A 19,365-nucleotide genomic window follows, 5' to 3' on the forward strand; every position below is an offset into this window, starting at 1 on the left:
ATGTGAAATCTCATCATTGAATAAGCTCAGGTCTAAGTTCCCAATAATTGACTCCTTCGCTGTCTCTGCTCTGCTTACTTTTCTTGCATCCTTGTTTTATAATATGGCCATCCTACACCTTCTGTAGAGTACTGTGATTCATTCTTGCCTGCCTGAAATTTTCGAAATTAAAAAAAAAAGATTGAGTCCTCACCTGTACCATTACCAGCGTTCACGCCTCATGTGTCTGTGTTTCTGACCAGTTGCGGTAATACTGTTGTCTTTCCTTAGGGGGTTGGTCTTTCCATCTCCCTAGCCAGTTCCTATTTTTGCCGATAAAATGGAAAGAGGAAATGTTCTGTCTCTAAGAAGCTGGGGAGCCAAGTTGCTAAAAGGCAGAGTGAAGGCACTGCATGAAGGGAGCGTATCTGGGAACCTCCTACGCGACCAGCCGCAGCCCTGGGCTGGATGGGCCGCTGAGGCCTGGCAAAGCTGCTGGGCTCTGGACACGGAGAGCTGGGCTGACCTGCCCACCCTAGCCGTCTCTCTCTTCCCTTCCATACCCACCTTCCTGCTGAGTCCAGCCGAGGCAGGTGGGGGCCTTTCAGAGGTTAACTCAGCCCAGCAGGGCTGAGGGAGAGCAGAGGAAAGACCATAGCCTAGAACCAGGGCTCACAGCGCACACAGCCTTTTCGTCCCCGTGAGTGGGAGGCCCCAGAAAGTGGTGGCACACAGCCCAGGGCTGGGCCGTGTTTGGGGGCCGGGAGATGCGTCTCCTGGGTCTCGGAGGCTGTCCAGACCAGCCAGTGAGGGTGGACTCAGGAGAGGCTGGGGCCTGGCCACGATGGCCGTGCAGGTGGAGAGTGGGCACCCAGGATGCCCCCACAACCTAACAGATGGTTACCGGCCACCCCCGCCTGCAGGAATCAGGCTCTCTGCTCTTATCAGAGCTGGTGGTTTCCGGCAGCCACCAGCCTGGGGCCAGGGATCAGGGCACACTTTAGCCCTGGGGTCAGGTGAGAGCCAGATACAGCCTTAGTCCTAAGCGAGGACCTCAGGTCCAAGTGTGGGCTCGGGGACCAAGGTTAGACCCAGGCAGCGTCGCTCCTGTCTTTCTCGAAAGGCCTGAGGAGATAGGCCCACGGTGGGAGTGGGGAGGTCACAGCCCCTCTCCCCTGGCCTTCCACCCCTCACTGAGCAGCCCCGCATGATGGCCGGGAGCTGGGCTGGTGCAGCTGCCAGTCAGGGGTCCCCGGGGCCAGTTCTGGCTGAGTCCTGCCCTGCCTCGCGGAGTGGCCGGGTCACTAATGCCCGAGGAGGGCCATGCAAGCTTGCTGTCCTGCCCCATCTCAGCCCCCCCTCCCCGCTGTCTACACCCCGGGAGCACGGAGGACTGTAGCAGAGTTTCCTGGGGCCGCCTGGTCTCATAGAGACTTGGGTGAGGAGGCAGAGAAGTCAGCAATTATGGTCCCCTCGCAGGCACGCAAAAGGCCGTCGAGGAAGGAAAGGAGGAAGGAAGGACCGGAAGGCTGGTCTGTGGACCCTCTGTGCCTCTCTGAGTGACTGGGCTGTGGGCCCATGGAAGGCAGAGTTTTAATCTCGCATGCCTCTGCACCTAGGGCCCTGGGTCTGGTGAGTGGTTGATAGAACTAAAGGTCTATCAGATTGACATGCGATGGAAGGACTGCTGAGGCCAGTGAAACTCCACCATATGTAAAGTAGAGCATCTGCCCCTACCATCCGGAGTCCCACTGCTGGGACACTCTCATAAAAGACCAGGTCCGTCCACCTGGGCGATGCTGACCCTCTGTTTTCTCACGGCCTCTAGGTCAGGACCTGGATTCTCACCGTGGGCTACACCACCGCCTTCGGGGCAATGTTTGCAAAGACATGGAGAGTCCACGCCATCTTCAAAAACGTGAAAATGAAGAAGAAGGTAATGGCTCCTTCTGTCGCAGAGTGTTTGCAGTGTTCACCCGTATTTATTTTTAAAAGACTTCTTAGGCGCCTACTGTATGGCCAGGCACTGGGCTGCTTGCTGGGGATTCAAGCTAAACACAACCCTCCCCTCCTTCCCAAACCAAACCCCCAACTCCTTCAGCCTCCTGGGGAGATCAGACACGTGACAAATTGTTTACAAGGCAGGGTAATAAGGGCTGGTTGGGTGCGTGTGGGGGTCCTGGGGTACAGCACTCAGGGGTTGGGGTAATGACACCCGTGCTAAGACCTGGAGGCTGAGCGGGAGGCCGAGGTTGAGGGCTTACCCATCCCCCAGAGGGAGCGACGTGCAGGCCCGCCTGGGGAAGGGAGGGGAGAGTTCAGCTGCTGGGGCGTCCCTGCGGCCCAGGTACAGAGGAGGCTGCAGGGAGAGGCAGGAGTCACAGTTAGGAATTTGAACTGTAACCCGTGGGCAGTGAGAAGCCCTTGAAAGGGGAAAGTGAAACAGGGAAGGGGGCTGATGCAGTGCTTCCATTCTCAGAGAGGACCTCAGAGGACAGGAGCCCTGCCTCCGTGTGGATGGAAAGCGTTTGCCACCCGTGTCATTGGCTGTAAGCACCACGTTGGTCAAGCTCAGCCCTTAGGATGCATTCAGAGAGCTTTCCCCACACTGGCCTTTTTTAACTCCGCCGACAGCTGGCACTTATTTTCCCTTACTCCTAGAGAAAAATTCAGGCAAGTCTCCTGACTTAGAAGGTTGTCTGGTCAACAGCTAATACATGGAGTCCAGCGTTACATTCAAAACCCCAACCTGCACTCAGAGGCTGCGCCTCTCCCTCCCCCAGCTCGTCCTGAGCCTGCCCTGGGAGAGGAGGGGCTGTGGATGAGCTGCCGAGTTTCTTCCCCACCATCCCATCTCCAGGGTTTCCGAACCCTCCAGAGTTGGGGCTTCAAGTGGTGGAAGGGGCAGGAAAGACCTCACTTCTCAGGAGCAGCACTGACCCTGCTGCTCCCGAAAGGATAAGCGGGCCCTTGAGGTGCTCATGGGCTGCCCTCATGGCTCAGCTGGTAAAGAATCCACCAGCCAAGCAGGAGGCTCTGGTTCAATTCCTGGGTTGGGAAGATCCGCTGGAGAAGGGATTGGCTGCCCACTCCAGTATTCTTGGGCTTCCCTTGTGGCTCAGCTGGTAAAGAATCCACCTGCAATGCAGGAGACCTGGGTTCGGTCCCTGGATTGGGAAGATCCCCTGGAGAAGGGAAAGACTACCTGCTCCAGTATTCTGGCCTGGAGAATTGCCTACAGTCCATGCGGTCGCAAAGCGTCGGACAGGACTGAGCCACTTTCGCTTTAGGTGTTCATGGAGTCCTTCTGTGGGATTGTCAAAGCCCCCATTACCGGGCCTTACGCTCCTGCAGTGCCCCCAGCATGGGGGAAATACCCCCCGGTGGGCCACTTGTAGCTCCTTCCGCAGGCACACAGCAGTGCCCCAGTCCTGGGCTCGCCCCTCCAGCTTGCCTTGGGCACAGCCCTCCCTCACCTGGCGCCCACACTGCTGCTCCCGGGGCGCTCACGCATCCTTCACCCCTACACACTCGCAGGTGGAGACTGAGCCGGCTGTAGCCGCGTCCCCTCTTCTGCCCCACGGTGGGGCAGCTGACCCGTCACCCTCCGGGGGTTTCTCAGGCAGGAGTCAGACGTAGGCTCACCAGGTCCCCAGGATGCAGGGAGCCTAGCATTCCAGCCGTCTGAGCGTTCTCCTGCAGCCTCATCTGAGGTCATAGAGGAAGCATGTCCCCCATCCTCTCACCCGGAGATGAGGTGAGGTAGCATCATGACACCACTCTCCGAAAGTCCTCTTCTTGATTCAACTCCCCCTCTACCGCCCACGTCCGCCCACACACTTTAAACCCCTGATGTGTTCCTAACCCATTCACAGACCTCTCCTTCCAAGATCCTGCCCCATGAGCTCACGCTGCTCTGGAGCATGGTGCCTCTTTCCCGTTCTGCTTCCCAGACTTGCATTTGCCATCCCGTACCTGGGTCATGAGCCCCCACGCCTGTGGCAGACAGCAGCGAGCCCAAGGTGGTGGGGCCAGCAGGAGAGCAGGCTTCTCCTCCCTGCTCACCGCTGACCTGCTGTGGGTCCTTTGGGCAAACCTCTTCATCTCCTCCCTGCTGAGATGAGGGGCTTCCCTGCTGGCTCCGATGGTAGAGAGTCTGCCTGCAATGCGGGAGACCCGGCTTTGATCCCTGGGTCAGGAAGATCCCCTGGAGAAGGAAATGGCAACACACTCCAGTACTCTTGCCTGGAAGATCCCATGGGTGGAGGGGCCCGGTGGGCTACCCCCGTGGGGTTGCAAAGAGTCAGACACGACTGAGCGATGAGGACACACACACTTCATCGCTCAGGGCCTCTGATTCCTCGTCTGTGGAATGGGGGCGCCCTGAAATGGTATTGTCTCCTGAGCTGTGCCCCTGTCTCTGCCCACTGGTCCCTCTCAGGCGGCAGCCCCACCACCTGCCCCTGCACCACCAGGGCTATTCTAGGAGCTGCTCTCCAGATGGGGGCGGGGACTGTAGCCTCGTTCTCTGTCCCCCCCCCCCCCCACCACTGGACCATCTTGGGGAAACTACAGGTTTGCATTTGGAGGGAGAAAAGAGCTCAGGTTTGCCACCCACTGCCTGTGCTCACCTGGAAGGCCTTGCTCTCACCAGGCCTCAGGAGCATTTGTGACACATCCTTCTGTCTGTAAGCTGAGGAGCCTGGCCACCTGGTCCTTCTCAGAGCTGACTGCACATTACAGTCAAATGGGAGCTTTTGAAAACGACAAGAAGTAACCCAGCCCGCACCTCCTGGGCTGGAGCTGACCAGTAGGAGTTACTAGCCTTCCCCAAGTTGTACTAATATACAGCCTGGGTTTCTGTCTAGACCAGGGTCACCCAGAGTATAAGCTGTAAAGCAGCATCATTAGCATCACCTGGGAGCTTGTTAGAAATGCAGTTTCTTGGGCCCCAGCCCTAAGAGTCGGGTTCCCGCAGCCCGGGAATATGTGTTTCCACCTGCCCTCTCACTGAAGCTGACGCAAGCCAAAGTTTGACAGGCACTCGTGACTTCTGGGGCCCCTCCCACTCTGTGGCTCTGTCATTTATGAAAAGTCCATCGAGGCTTTGAAGAATCAGCATTGGCTCCTTTGTGTCAGTATGTGACTCACGCATATTATCACTGGTAACAAAGAACTAGCCTCTGTTTCCCAATGCTCATGCGATCAGTAAGCAAGAACACTCAGACTGTCCGGCAACAATTGGCAGAGCGTGCCAGGGACGACTTCGGGAGTTGAGCTGTCTGAAAACCCCACGGAGGCTGGAGTCGTGATGTGGCCACAGCCTGCCATGCTGCCTGGGACAAGGCGACTTGCTGCACCCCCAGGGGTTGGGCCAAGGGAGAGCCAGGCAGGTGTCCAGGGAGGGGGTCTGTCTGAGACACGGTCAAAGGCTTTGAGTACAAGATTCAGTCACCAGTTGAGTCTGTTGTGAAAGTGATTTAAGCCAGATGAACACACCTTTCCAATGTGAGACATGTTTTGCTCTGGGCTTTCTAGTTATTCCAGTAACAGCCTTGTGGCACTAAAGCTGAGTATCATTTATCAGCCAAATTAGAGGAGGTTAAGAGTATAGAAGAGAAATGTTTACCTTTCACAGATCAAAATCTCAAGTCAGGAACCAGATCGCTTTGAAAGGGTTGTGGCAGTCACAGGGCAAAAGTAGGATTGAATTCTCCATGATTCCAACCTTTTATGGAGCCATAAGGTCGGTTTTTATTGTCATTGTTTTGTATTTTGGGGTTTTTTTTTTTTAAGTTTAGACTTTTTAAAAGTGAGCCCCTTAATTTTTTTTACTGACACATATACAAGATTTAACTGAATTTGTAAATGCAGTCTGACACTCTTTTCCAGTCTCTTTATCCTTTTCTTCCTTCCCTGGCTCCCACTTCATCTGACCTCCCTCCACCCACCATGTCATGCCTTCCCCAAACACACACAAATACAAACTTTACCCCATTTGGCTACATTCTTAAAGGCAGTAAGCAGAAACAAAGCCTGCTAAAGGAAGTATTGACATGTGGTGACTTAATGCTTCTAAATTCAGTATTGTAATAGTATGTAACCATTTTCTTCCTAAAGATCAATGGTAAAATCTTGAATTGAGAAGCCTCACTACCACCATCTTTATTCTGCCTCTAATTCTTACTAGGACCAAGTTGAAACATTGAGAGGAGAGCAGTAACTCAGAGATGAGATCTTCTGTTTTGCAGCCAGATGTTTTTTGGAAGACAAAGAAAGTTTACTACATATATAGCTTGATACTGTTGTAAATAATACCATCAGGCTCAGAATTTCGTCCAGGCTCAGCTTCAGGAAAATGCCAGGAGAGCATCTGTCATCTGAGTGATGGCAGGAAGGCAGCGCCGCTGGTTGTAGAACCCAGGGGCACCATCCAGGCTCTGTTCCCTCTGGAATGGCATCCCTGGAAGCAGGCAATGAGCTGAGCCTCGTGGAAGACCAGTCTCAATCAAGTCAAAATATCTGAAGTCTTTTGAAGAAATAAAGAAATGCCATTTTCTCAAAAGAAGATGTCAGGCAACTTTTCCTGTTAAAAGTCAGATAGTAAATATGTGCGGCTTTGCAGGCCATACAGTCTCTGTCACATTCACTTAACTGCTGTCGTGGAACAGGAGCAGCCAGAGACAAACTCATAAATGCCTGGATGTGACTGTGTTCTAATAAAGCTACTTACAAAGGCAAACGGGGGCCAAATTCATAGTTTGCTGATCTGTGCCCTGAAAAACCACGGGGAGTAACATTTAATAGTAATAGTTGACATCTATTGATCAGGAACTGTAAACCAGACTATGCTGCTGCTGCTAAGTCGCTTCAGTCGTGTCCGACTCTGTGCGACCGCATAGACGGCAGCCCACCAGGCTCCCCCGTCCCTGGGATTCTCCAGGCAAGAACACTGGAGTGGGCTGCCATTTCCTTCTCTAGTGCATGAAAGTGAAAAGTGAAAGTGAAGTCGACCAGACTATGGTAATCTATCAATCTGTGTGGTCATCATCCCCTATGGTGTAGATGAGGAGACTAGCTCGGACGGATTAGGAACCTTACCAAGGTCACACAGCTAGTTAGTAAGACTTGAACTCAGCTCTGATTCCGGAACTTGATGTTTAATTGCTCCTGGGCGCCTCCACTCCCAACCTCTCCTTCAGTGAGGGCGGAGCACTGCTAACCTCCTAGCCTCAGAGAGAGCTGAGTTTCACGGCACCAATGTGCAGACTTAACGGAGGAGAGTTTGTGCAGCTTTTGAAGAGAAAGCTGAAAAATCAGGAAGGACGTCAGGGAAGCTGGGTGAGCATCAAGCAGGGAGTCCCCTTCTAGCCTGTCCTGAGTTCCTCAGGCACTTCTTCCTTTTGCCCCGATTTCTCAAGGCTAACGGGGTATGACCTGGTTCCCCTGAGGGCAAGGGTCAAGCCAGGTTTCTAAAGCTATCATGGGCTCCCTGAATGTTTCTGTAAAATCTCAGATGATGGGACTTGGTCAGCGCCCCGCCCCCAGGTCAAGTGGTTTGGTGGATTTGACCTCTTTGGCCTTAAGTTGGCAATACCTTCTTGTTCTTTTCACAGTTAAGCCAGAGAGAGGCCTCTTGAGTTTTTATTTCTCCTTTAAGGATGGCTTTAATCATTAAAAGCCAGACCTGGTGATATTTCTTAAGCTTCTACTTCAGTTTTGTTGTTTATTTTTCTACAGTCTTTTCCAGAACTGCTTCATCACATTAGCTTTTATTTGGCATTGGGGCAGGGCTAGGGGAGGGGGGCGAGGACACATAAAGACCCACTGAGGGAAATACAGGTTAGCTTTACCCCTGACAGCATTTGTCCCCAGGCCAGTCCCCATCAAACGCACATAAAGTGGGCTGGGAATCTCACAGTGTAATAAAGATATCCCCAGCTGCAAAGTGGGACAGGAGTTATATTTCTTCTTTATATATTCCTTCATCTCAATTCAATCCATCAAACTTTTAAGTACCAACTGCATGCCAGGCCCTGCTCGGTGCTGAAGGTAAACAAATAAATAAAACAGGCTTCCCTTCTGTCTGGGGCTGCCCGCTTTACTGAGGAGGGTAGACTGTATGCAGCTCAATGCAGCACCTGGTCACTGTAGCGTCTGGTAGGTGCTACAAATGTTTGAGGCTGTGCTCTCTGGCGAGGGGAGGAGCTTGCCGGCTTTACCCCTTAGTGGGTCTGTTCCACTGAGCAAGTGACTTCGCCCCCAGTGTTAGCCTCAGTTTCTCCAGCTGAAAAATGGGAATAATAACAGTATCTGCCTTTATATGAGATGATATGTATGAAACAATCAACCTCGAGGCAGGCACAGTGTTCACTAAATGGCAGCATTTGCATTTATTCTCCTCTTGTAGTTACTACTATTACTAGTAAGTATTGAACTTATTAAGTATAATGAAGCATGGGAACAAAGGTAATTAGTTCTGCTGCGGGAGTTAGGGAGGCTTCCTGGAGGAGGCGACAGTGCGTCTGAGTCTCCAAGGATTCTAGCAGCCTGTCACACAGAGCAGAGTGTTTTAGACAAAAGAACCAGCACCCACGAAGGCCTGGGGTGAAAAATCACAGCAGGGCCAGAGCCTGAGAGGCATCAAACTTAACTCAGCACATGTGTGTGGGGGGGGCGTGGATAAGCCGAGCTCCTGAAAGGCCTGGGATGCCGAGCAAGGGAGCTTGTCTGGATTCACCCCGTGGGTGGTGAGGGGCCCCGGGGGGTTTTCAGGTGCAGCCATTCGCTCAGCCGCCCTTGGCTGCTGCTCGGGAAGCCCTCTTACGCCCCTTCTGCCCCGGCCCTCCCTGCAGATCATCAAGGACCAGAAGCTGCTCGTGATCGTCGGGGGCATGCTGCTCATTGACGTCTGCATCCTCATCTGCTGGCAGGCTGTGGACCCCCTGAGAAGGACGGTGGAGCGGTACCGCGTGGAGGTAAGCGCCCGGCACCAGCCGGGGGGAGGCACTACGTCCCCCTGAGAAGGACGGCGGAGAGGTACCGCGTGGAGGTAAGCGTCCGGCACCAGCCGGGGGGAGGCAGTCTCCCCAGCTGCCCCAGAGGTGCTTCTTGACAAGAAATCAAGGTGATTACGAGGAAATACATAGCTCTGTGTGGACCCACGATCCCTATCAGGAACATCTCCTTATTTCTGTTCCTTTCCCTTGAGATCTGTATTACTCAGGAAGGCCAAATATAAGGTCGTCACTCCTGGGAAAAGATGGTGAGTTTGCCTAGATGTATTACTATATGCAGAATTAAGGAGAAAGTTTGGTTCATTTAAACCAGTGTATTCTCTACACATTGTAGAAGCCCCCATTTATATGATGCTTCAGTCGAGAAATTACATTGCTTTTTTAATCTCTCCTTTAAAGTAAGTTCCCTCAGGACTGCTGTTAGGGAATAAATACTCTGAAAGCTCCTTCTAGTTACTAGAGAATCTTCAAAGTGATGTCTTGTCAAAAAGGAGAACCTTACATAAAAGTACCGTTAAATATATATTTTAGTAGTCTTGCATTTGGCCTTGCTCTTAACTCACATTGGTCTTCCTAGGATGCTCCAGTTAGGGAAGTTCACAATTAAGGAAGTTGTAGTGATGACTTTCTCTTAGAAGAGTTAAAGACGCCTTTGTTGGAAAGAGCCAGCTTGAAGGCAGTGGCTTTACTATATGATTTCTCTGTAGGTTAGCAGGTTCTATCGAGAAAACTGGAGTTTTCTCTAGGGCTCTCACTGAATTATCAGGGAAATCTTTTTGTGGGATTTAGTGTGAATTTCAAAACTAGACTGGAAATAGTCATTTTTATGCATTGGGGACATAGGTGTTTATCCTTCTGGACAAGAAGGTTTTCTAGCAAGTAAGTCACCCAGCCTCGTTTGTCTGGAGACAGGCAGAGGGTTCGCTGAGCCTGGTTAAGAAGTTACACAGTCGGAGCAGCGGCAGAGAATGCCGCTCTCCATGTCTCCTGACAACATGGATTTAGGGGAAGGATTTAGGGCTGTGCGCCTTCATCTCACTGCCTTAAGTGTCCATCCTGGGAGGAAGCAGGACTCCAGACAGGCAGAGCCAGACTCGGCAGAGGACAGACCTGCGCTGGCTGTGCTCGTGGGCCAAGGGGGCAGGCGCTCAGCTGAGGTCCCTTGGGCAGACAGGCTGTGGCTGGAGGGGAGGTGATGTCTGGTCATCACTTGTCTGCACAACTGACAGAGGAGTGGCTCTGCCCCTAGCTCCATCCCAGGGGAATTCACCACCTGCCACCAGGGTCTGGACATCCAGACAGGCTGTGAACAGGAGGATGAGCTGTTATTGGCTAACTGGGCCCCCTGGCTCAGGAGATGATAATCATAAGCAGTAATGCTAATAAGAGTAATGATAATGATGATGCTAGTAGCTAGAGGTGTGTGTTAATTTCACTGAATTGTCACAGTAACTCTGTGGAATAGGTGCTATCCTGAATTCCCATTTTAATGATGAGGAAACAGAAACCCAGAGAGATTATGTAAGGCACCTAAGGTGGCTCAGACGGTAAAAGAATCTGCCTGCAATGCGGGAGACCCGGTTTCTATCCCTGGATTGGGAAGATTCCCTAGAAAAGAAAATGGCAACCCACTCTGGTGTTCTTGCCTGGAGAATTCCATGGACAGAGGAGCCTGGCGGGCTACAGTCCACAGGGTTGCAAAGAGTCGGACAGAGCGACTGACACATGAAGGTCACCTTGCGGTTTAGAGGCAACACCACCAGCTACTGCCTTACGCACGTCCCCATCCCGTCTTTCGATAAATGACAGCACTCCGCAGTTTTCAGGTGCTGTCATAGACTGTTGACTGGTCTGTGAAGTGGGCTGGGCAAAGAAGTGTTTTCACATTCTGCACATAAAGCCTAAAATTAGCTAACAGAAATAGGCAGGCAGAGCCCGGGGCAGACCTGGAGCTGGGGCGGGTGAGCAGACAGCAGACCTCGACGGCTTGGTGTTGAGCCCCAGGGCCGCCGGCAAGGCCGGGCGCTGCCACCTTCACTCAGGGTTAAGGTGGGGCTGGGAGGCGACGGGGTCCCCGGGATCCGGCTGTGGCGGGAGAGGCTGCAGGGTTAGAGTCAGCCTGAAGAGGCTGGCTCCGGAAATAAATGCAGGGAGCCTGTCCCCTGGGCCACTTGCAGGAGATGGACCTTGTGCGGCATCAGTGTGACCGGCCACCATCGCTCACATCACCTTCCTCCCTCGCTGTCTGTGGTGAGCTCTGCTGCTGCCCATGGCTCTGTGCCTAGAGGCCGAGCCCGTTCCAGGCCTTCCAGGGATGGCTCTCAAACCAAGGAGGTGCCGGCTGCCACGGAAGTGCTTCTCTGTATAGAAGAGCCCGGGAAGGAGGGGTCCTGCCGGTGGCCTCTAGACTCCCCCGGACCAAGGCCCCGGGGCCCCTGTCTCCGCGTTTCTCTCTAAGCATCTGCTGAGATTTCTCCCTGAACCTTCCCTGGCGGGATCCTCTTTTCTCTAATTTCAGGGCGCCATGTCACTCTGTCGCCATGGCAGCAGAACCTTTGATTTGTGGACCCACAGTCCTGTCGGCTCATTGTCATTTTTCCACCAAACATCGCCAAGCTGTCGGTTGATTTCCCTCAGACCCTCCTCTGTCAGACTCAGCAGGATAGCTGAGCAGTATGCCCAGGGACTAAGGGTGCTAACTTCTCCTCGAGGGGCTGTTTTCTCCGGAACCCCCAGCGAGAGGGAACGTTTATGCTTGGGGGTGAGGTGATGAAAGGTCTCTGTGGTCTGTTCTCTCCCATCCTCAGACCACAGCAACCTCGGATGCCTGCGGTCTCCCTGGATGCTCTGAACACCTCAGGAGTCCACCTGCAGGCCTGGCTCTGTTTGCACTTTCAAGCCTTTGTCCGTGCTGTCCCCTTCTTCCAGAACCTTCTCTGACAAGTAAAAGAACTTCAGTTCCAGGCCCCTGTATTAGCTGATGGGTTCCTGAGCTCCACCAGATTTAAGCCCCTGCTCTGCCCCACTCCTGTCCCCAGCACCTAGATGTTCCTCTGAGGACAGGCAGCCTATCTGGCTCACCCCTGCTGTGTGCGGGGCCGCCCGCATCTGCAGGACAGCGCTTTGTAGATCACCCTCCTGAACCGAGACCTCAGCTGCCTGGGAGATGGGGGTGAACACCATAGTGTGACCTCGAGCTCATGGGGCCACAGGCTAGTGGGGGGCGGACAGTACACATGCAGATAAGCACAGTCACAGATTCTGGGAGCAGCTGGAGGTCAATAAACAGGGTGACAGGCTCGAGAATAACAGAAGAGATCTGGAGCAACTTGTGGAAGTGTCGGGGGAATGAAACTGATTCTGGAGTCCTACTGGGGGCTTCCCAGCTCCACATATATTCATTTGTATGTGACAAATATTTGTATAATACTTGTCGTGTGCTAGATATTATTCTAAATACATGATGTTCAGCAGTTTTTAAAAGTTTTTATACTTGTCAGGTTTATAGAAAAATTTAATAGAAAGTATAGAGAGTTCCACGTATGTCCTCCCCCAAACACCGTAGTTTCCCCCACTATTAACATCTTCATTACGTGGTATGTCTGTTACAACTGACGAACCACTACTGATACATTATTACTGGCTAGAGTGCATAGTTTACATAGAATCCACTCTTCCTGTTGTACATTCTATGCACTGTGCTTCCTCGCTCAGTCGTGTCTGACTCTTTGCGATCCCGTGGACTGAGCCCACCAGGCTCCTCTGTCCATGGAGATTCTCCAGGCAAGAATACTGGAGTGGGTTGCCATGCCCACCTCCAGGGGATCTTCCCAACCCAGGGATTGAACCCAGGTCTCCCACATTGCAGGCGGATTCTTTACCCTCTGAGCCGCCAGGGAAGCCCAGGAATACTGGAGTGGGGAGCCTATCCCTTCTCCAGGGGAACTTCCTGACCCAGGAATCAAACCGGGGTCTCCTGCATTGCAGGTGGATTCTTTACCGGCTGAGCTCTCAGGGAAGCCCCGTACATTCTGCAGGCTTTGCCAAATGCATAAACTTGCGTATCCACCATTACAGTGTACACAGAACAGTATCGCCGTCTGAAATACCCTCCATGCGTTACCACCCCCTGGCGACCACTGACCTCTCACTGTCTGCATGACTTTGCCTTCTCCAGAATGTCATGTAGTTGAAATCACACATGATGTAACATTTTTAAACTGGCTTCTTTCACTTAACAACATGCATTTAAGAGTCCTCCATGTCTTTTCGTGATTTGATAGCTCATTTCTTATCACCGAGTCGTATTCTGTCGTATGGCTATACCAGTTTATTTGCCCACTGAAGGACATCTTGGTTGAGTCCAAGTTTGGAATAAAGCGGCTGTAAGTATTTTTGTGTAGAGTTTTACATGGACATAAGTTTTGAGCTAATTTGGGTAGACACCTAGAAGCAAGGCTGCTGGATCATCTCTAAGATGATGTTCAGTTTGGCCAGACCGTCTTGCGGCAGTGACATGTGCATTCGGATCAGCAGCGAGTGGGCGTGTCTGTTGCTCCGTCCTTGCCAGGGTTTGGTGGTGTCGGTATTTTGGATTTTAGCCGTTGTAGTGTGTGTAGTGCTCCCACGTCGTTGTTTTAATACACAATTCCCTGATGACGTATGATGTGGAACATCTTTTCGTATGCTTATCTGCCACTTATATTTTTTCTTTGGTGAGGTATATGTTTATATCTCTTATGCACTTTTTAATTAGAGTTTTAAGGATTCTTTGTATATTTCAGTTTCTGTTTGTTGTTATTGTTTTTTGGCCATGTCTCACAGCTTGCAGGATCTTAGTTCCCCAACCAGGGATTGAACCCTGGGTTGTAGCAGTGAAACCACCAAGTCCTAATAAGTCAAATAAGTTGAATAATATCGGTTCTCTGACTTTCACTCTTCAGTATCGTGTTGGCTATTCTGGGTCTTTGCGTTTCCGTGTAAATTTTAGAATTAGTTTGTTAACATCCACAAAGTAACTTGCTGGGATTTTGTTTGGGACTGTGTTGACTTTATTGATCAAGTTGGAAAAAACTGATGTCTTGGCAATATTGTGTCTCTGTTCATGAACATGGAATAGCTTTTTATTTTGATCAATGTCGATTTTTTTTGTCAGAATTTTACAGATTTCCTCATAAATTTATACATATTCTGTTAGATTTATACCTAAGTATTTTACTTTGTTTTCAGTGCTAATATAAATGGTGTTTTTAAATTTCAAATCAATTGTATGGGAAAGCAACGGACTTTTGCATCTTACAAAGTCTTTTGAGTCATACACCCTTGCTATAATTGCTTGTTAGTCCCAGGAGTGTTTCTGTTGATTCTTTAGGAATTTCTACATAATCATGTCATCAGCAAAAGGGACAGTTTTGTTTTTTCCTTCCCAATCCGTGGGCCTCTGTTTCCTTTCTTGTCTTATTTCTGTGTCAGCCAGCATTCCCAGGGCAATGTTGAACAGGAAGGTGAGAAAGGACAGCCTTGCCTGCCCTCTGATCTCAGAGGGAAAGCACCTAGCTTCTCGACATTAAACTTGACGTTAGTTTATCATTTTTCTCTAAATGGTTTAAAAATATATAAGTGTGGTTCTGCTGTCCCAAGTTGAGGGTGCCTTTGGGGAGAGACAGGAAGGACAACTGATGACAGAGGTGGAGCCGGGTCATTGGGGACCTTGTTTGCTAAGCAGAGGAGTTTAAATTCAGAATTAAAGACATTTAATCAGGGAGTGACACGGTCAGATTTCCTGGCTGCAGGAGGAGAACAGGTGAAGGGGTGAGGCCAAAGGACCGAAATGGCTCAGAGACAGTTTTTGCAGTAATCCAAGCAGGCGCTGACGGAGATCTACAGCGGGGCAGTTGCAGTGGGCACAGAGAGAAGTGGGTAGGCTTGAGAGGCGTTACGGAAGCAGACGTGACAGGCATTGGCGGTTGATCAGCTCCAAGTGGGAAGGACAGGCGGGCAGCGAGGGCGGTGCCCGGACTTCTGACTGGGTGTCGGACACTGGACCTCATCACGGAGGTCAGGCACAGGATGAGGAGCAGTTTCTGGAGGGAGCGTGAGGGGTTCCTTTCTGGGCAGAGGGCCTCGGAAGATGATGCAGGGTCCTCGAGCCCAAGGAGCAGTTCTTCCAGCGGGCAGGGATTTGGGAGAGGGGTGGTCAGCACGCTGAGCGTAGGAGGTGTGGGGCTGAGTGAGTGTGGCCACCCAGGGAATGGGGCCGGTCAGAAAGAAGACGGCCTGACTGGAGCCCAAGGAATCGCTAAGCAGTGACGGAAACAGGAGGCGGGCAGGCCAGGGGACTCTGACCTGGAGATCAGTAAGCAAGGGGGTAGCCAGGAGAGAGAGCTCCCCGGAGATGGGGGCAAGGGGGAGGAAGCTGTCCCTGCCTGGGAGGTGTTTGAAGGAGGAGCGAGAGGTCTCCAGAGACGAAGGCTTCCAGCCACGCCCAGGACCCCAGGCCCCCCACCCTGACGGCCTGTCCCAGGCCCCGGCGCTCCTGCACGGCGCCTCAGCCCTGCCCCCTCTGCTTTATGGAGTCCGATGGGAAGACTGGCTGTCTCTGTATTTCAGATGTAGCAGGTGTGGACAAATCTGCCAAATATGCTAAAAAGATTTTTAAAATACAATTTGTATTCTTGGAAAAAAGGGGGAAACTCTCCTTTTTTGTCTACCTACTCTGCTGGTGGTGATGGTGAGCAGGTGTTGGACATACGGGTGTGGTGTTCAGGGCGAATGTGAGCTGGAGAGGGGAACTTGGGTGCAGTCGGCATACAGATGACCCAAGTCGTGGCTGAGAGCCCCGGGGCCGGCGGGGGGCACATAGATGGGGACACCAAGGGGCCAAGGACGGACCCTCAGTTACCCGAGTGCTTGGAGGTCTGGGAAGTAGGAGGTAGACAGCGAAGGAGACCTAGAAGGAGAAACCATAGAGACAGGAAGAAAATCAGATGAGTCTGGTGTCTAGGAAACCAAATGAAGAAAATGTTTCGAGAAGGAAGTTTTGATGAAGCGTGTCAAGTGCTGCTTTTAGATCAAGTAAGATGAAAACCAAGAACTGACGCTGTGGATGTGTGTGCACACACACACCCATGTGGAATTTTTTTTTTTAAGGAAAATAATTTGAGATCATTTCCCCCACAGTGAAAGCAGTGTGTAAGGATGGTGTGAGGGGGCAGCTTGGGAATCTAGATGGAAGGGTTGTCTGCTTTCTTCCAAGCCTGCCTTCTCTACCAGGCCACTGACTGTGCCTCCACCTGGCTGTTCTAAAGGGGTTTGGAAAGGGAGAGGAGATGACCTCTAAAGGCCGACAGCACTGAAGACCACCGGCGTTGACGCCCCAGCAGCCCCTCAGGCAGCAGCCCCAGGCTGCCTTGTGTTCCCTGAGCACCTCCCATCTGCTTCCCAGACAGGTGGCGGCAGAGATGGAATCACGTGCAGATGGTCACCCCCGGGAGCCACGTGTGACGTTCACTCACAGAAATGGCAGCAGGCCGGCGGCACGGGCTGCCAGGCAGTCTATCCCAGGAACCACCTAGGCGCTGGGCCCTGTGGCTTTCTGGCCATCCAGACAGTAACTGAGTAAAGGGCACTCTGGGCCAGAGGAGTGTTTCAAACTTCCCTCCAAATTCTCCGCTTTGGCCATGTTTTTTGGTGGAGGCAGATGGGGGCTTTGGAAGTCATGGGCTGCACTTGGCGCTGAAACTGGTGTCTCATTCCAGTTACGTTTCTATGGAAACAGATATTGGAAGAGGCAAATACATAAGAGTTTTAAATAATTTTAACTCTTATCTTCTGCCTCCCTCTATAGTTGCGCTAAAAAAAAAAAAAGAAAATCCAATCCTAAAGCAGACTCTTTCAGAAACATCTGGTATCTTCATAAAGCTTGCCCAAGCTCTGTCTCCCACTGTTCATTTTGAAATAAGAAAGATGAGAATGGCGGGGTGAGGGGTGTGCCTGTGGGCTGCCCCGGGCATCCTGGAGGCCCAAGGCCTCAATGCCAAGGTCACATTCCAACCAGTGGGTCATCACTGCCAGCCCTGAGCAGCAGGACAGGGCTCTCATCACGAGCCATCCGTGGGCTCTGGGTGGCCCTGCTCAGGCCCCACCTGAGGCAAACCTCATCCCAGCCAGGGTCGTGGGACTCAGCTGGACCTTGGGTGGGTGCACTCGCTGAGAGCACCCCAGCACCCTAAGCCCCCCCAGGAGAGGGGTCACACCATCTGACGTCCCGACCCTGTCATCCTGCTGTTTAAATCCTCCCGCCACCATCGACCGGAGGGTGAGCTCACTCCTTCGCAGTTCAGGAGGCCCTCAAATCTGGCCTCACTTCCGCCCCTGCCCCACCTCGTCTCTCAGACCCCTCCCTCGGCCCGTGCTCAGTTCCCCGTAATACTGACACTTCTCCACAGTGTCCCACTCTCTCCCTCCATGCCCATGTCCTCTGCCCAGGACACCCTCCTCCCGCCCCAGTATGCCTTCTCCGTGCTAAAACCTCCTAGTCGACCTTCAAGAGGCGGTCAGAAGCATCTTCTCCAGGAGCCTTTGGAACAGCAGGCTGCCCTGGACGCCACCGTCTGGGCCCCTGCCTCACCCTGCTGGCCCCTCATCTGGTCAAACACTGGTAATTATCTGTCTGCGCACCTGGCCCCTCCTAGTCTGGGACCTCCTCAGAGGCCAAGGCCATCTGCGTGTCCCCAACACCCACTGGCAGGGCCTAGCTCGCAGTAAGTACTCAGTAAATATTTACTGAATAAATTGTTCCCTCCACCTGGAACTCTCTCCCTGTGCCTCCATATGTCCGAATTCACCCCATCTGTCTGGGCCCATTAAGCCGACTTCTCCAAGAAATGTCTTTGCCGAGTTGCAGTTTAATTTAATATTACACTCTCACCTTTTATCAAGGGCCCACTTATGAAGCTAAAGCTGTCAATTGAAGAATGATTCAGCATTTTCTATAAAAGACTGTTGTTCAGTGTATAACTTAATGCCCCCGACATAAAGATCCACAGGATAGATCCTCAGAAAAGTGCCAGGAAATGGGCTGTGCTCACCCCCGAACCACCCCCCAACCCCGCCCCGGCATGAACTTGCATCTGTTTCCTTCCTTTGATCAAGCAACCCTAACGGAATAAGGCACTCTGTTTTCTGTTTGACCGTGGCTGCCAGAAAGCTGGAGCCAGACTCAACACTCGGCCGGCAAAACCGTCGTCTCCCAGGTTCCTGAGCGCTTGTCCCGCCTTCCGATGGTGCGTCTGTCTTTTCAGCTGTCCTGTGTTTGGGCTTTTACTGCGTGCTACCGCGGGTCCTCTGGGAGAAGAGACGAGGTGTAAGTTCCAGATTAAGTTATTAAAATGAGAAAACTAGGTGAGATTTAATTGCAGTGATATGCCAGAGAGACATTGTAAGGATGCCCGCACACATTTTCCTTCTGGCAGGCATCCCGGCTCAGCTCCAGCTGCCCTCGGCACTGTGCGCCCCGGGGATGGACAGGCCACGCTGCCGGAAACCCACAGCTGGGTTTCTGGAACATCTCTCCTCAGAAGGCATCTGGGGCCCGTGGGAGACTGCAGTTTGTTTCAGTCATTATTGACTTCCCTGGTGTCTTCAGGAGGCACCTGGGCTGCTGAGGCCCCTCAGGACACAAAGCTAACGACGCAGAACCCCCTGCACCGCGGGACGGCCCTGTGGTGAGACATCCTGCGGCCTCCCCCTGTCCAGGTGCTCCGCAGGCAGTGGGCTGTGTGCTAGGAATTCCCAAGTGCCATGGGGCAAAACAGCTGGAAAATTATCTGCCGTACTGGCATCTTCTGACCACTTAGTAAAGACATTCCAGTTCTTGAGCAAAGACAGCCTTTAGAGACGATTCCCGCCACGTCCATGCTGGCAGAAACACGGGCTGTGGCAACACGGAGACATCGCCTGTTTTTGGGGGGATTCCGACCAGCCCACCTCTCTGTAAGCGGTGTCAGCCGGCCGCGCCTTCGTCGCTGCTGGGAGTCCTGTTGTGTGCCGCGCTCAGCTCCCGGGCGGCCTGCACAGTCTGGTGCACGGGATGAGAGGCACACGGCACGGGCTGTCGTCTTCCCCGTGACACGTGTCTCCAGATTCCTGGGTTTGTGTTGGCCTTATGTGCTGAGATGCTGGCTTGCTTTTCTAGAATACGAGCCAGGATTGGGTTTGGATGCAATGTCCCTCAGAGGGTGAAAAGTGCAAGAGGACCAGGCGTGCAAGGTTTTGCTCATCATAGCCCTTGTTCACAGAGAATCAACTGTAGCCTCCGCCCGCAGCAGCGTCACCTCAGGACACAGCTGGCGGGCCACCTTCCAGGATG

General features: G+C 52.4%; 1 protein-coding gene across 1 annotated transcript in view; it reads left to right on the top strand.

Moving 5' to 3' along the window:
- The first annotated feature begins 823 nt into the window (after positions 1–823).
- GABBR2 (gamma-aminobutyric acid type B receptor subunit 2) overlaps positions 824–19,365 on the top strand; it is a 64,957-nt gene continuing 46,415 nt past the window's right edge. Inside the window, exons 1-3 of the mRNA XM_070480752.1 lie at positions 824–835; positions 1,808–1,915; positions 8,835–8,957. Of these exons, the coding sequence (XP_070336853.1) occupies positions 824–835; positions 1,808–1,915; positions 8,835–8,957 (243 nt within the window). The remainder of the gene's footprint in view (positions 836–1,807; positions 1,916–8,834; positions 8,958–19,365) is intronic.

Source organism: Odocoileus virginianus, chromosome 18, assembly GCF_023699985.2.
Source record: "Odocoileus virginianus isolate 20LAN1187 ecotype Illinois chromosome 18, Ovbor_1.2, whole genome shotgun sequence".
Taxonomy (NCBI): domain Eukaryota; kingdom Metazoa; phylum Chordata; class Mammalia; order Artiodactyla; family Cervidae; genus Odocoileus; species Odocoileus virginianus.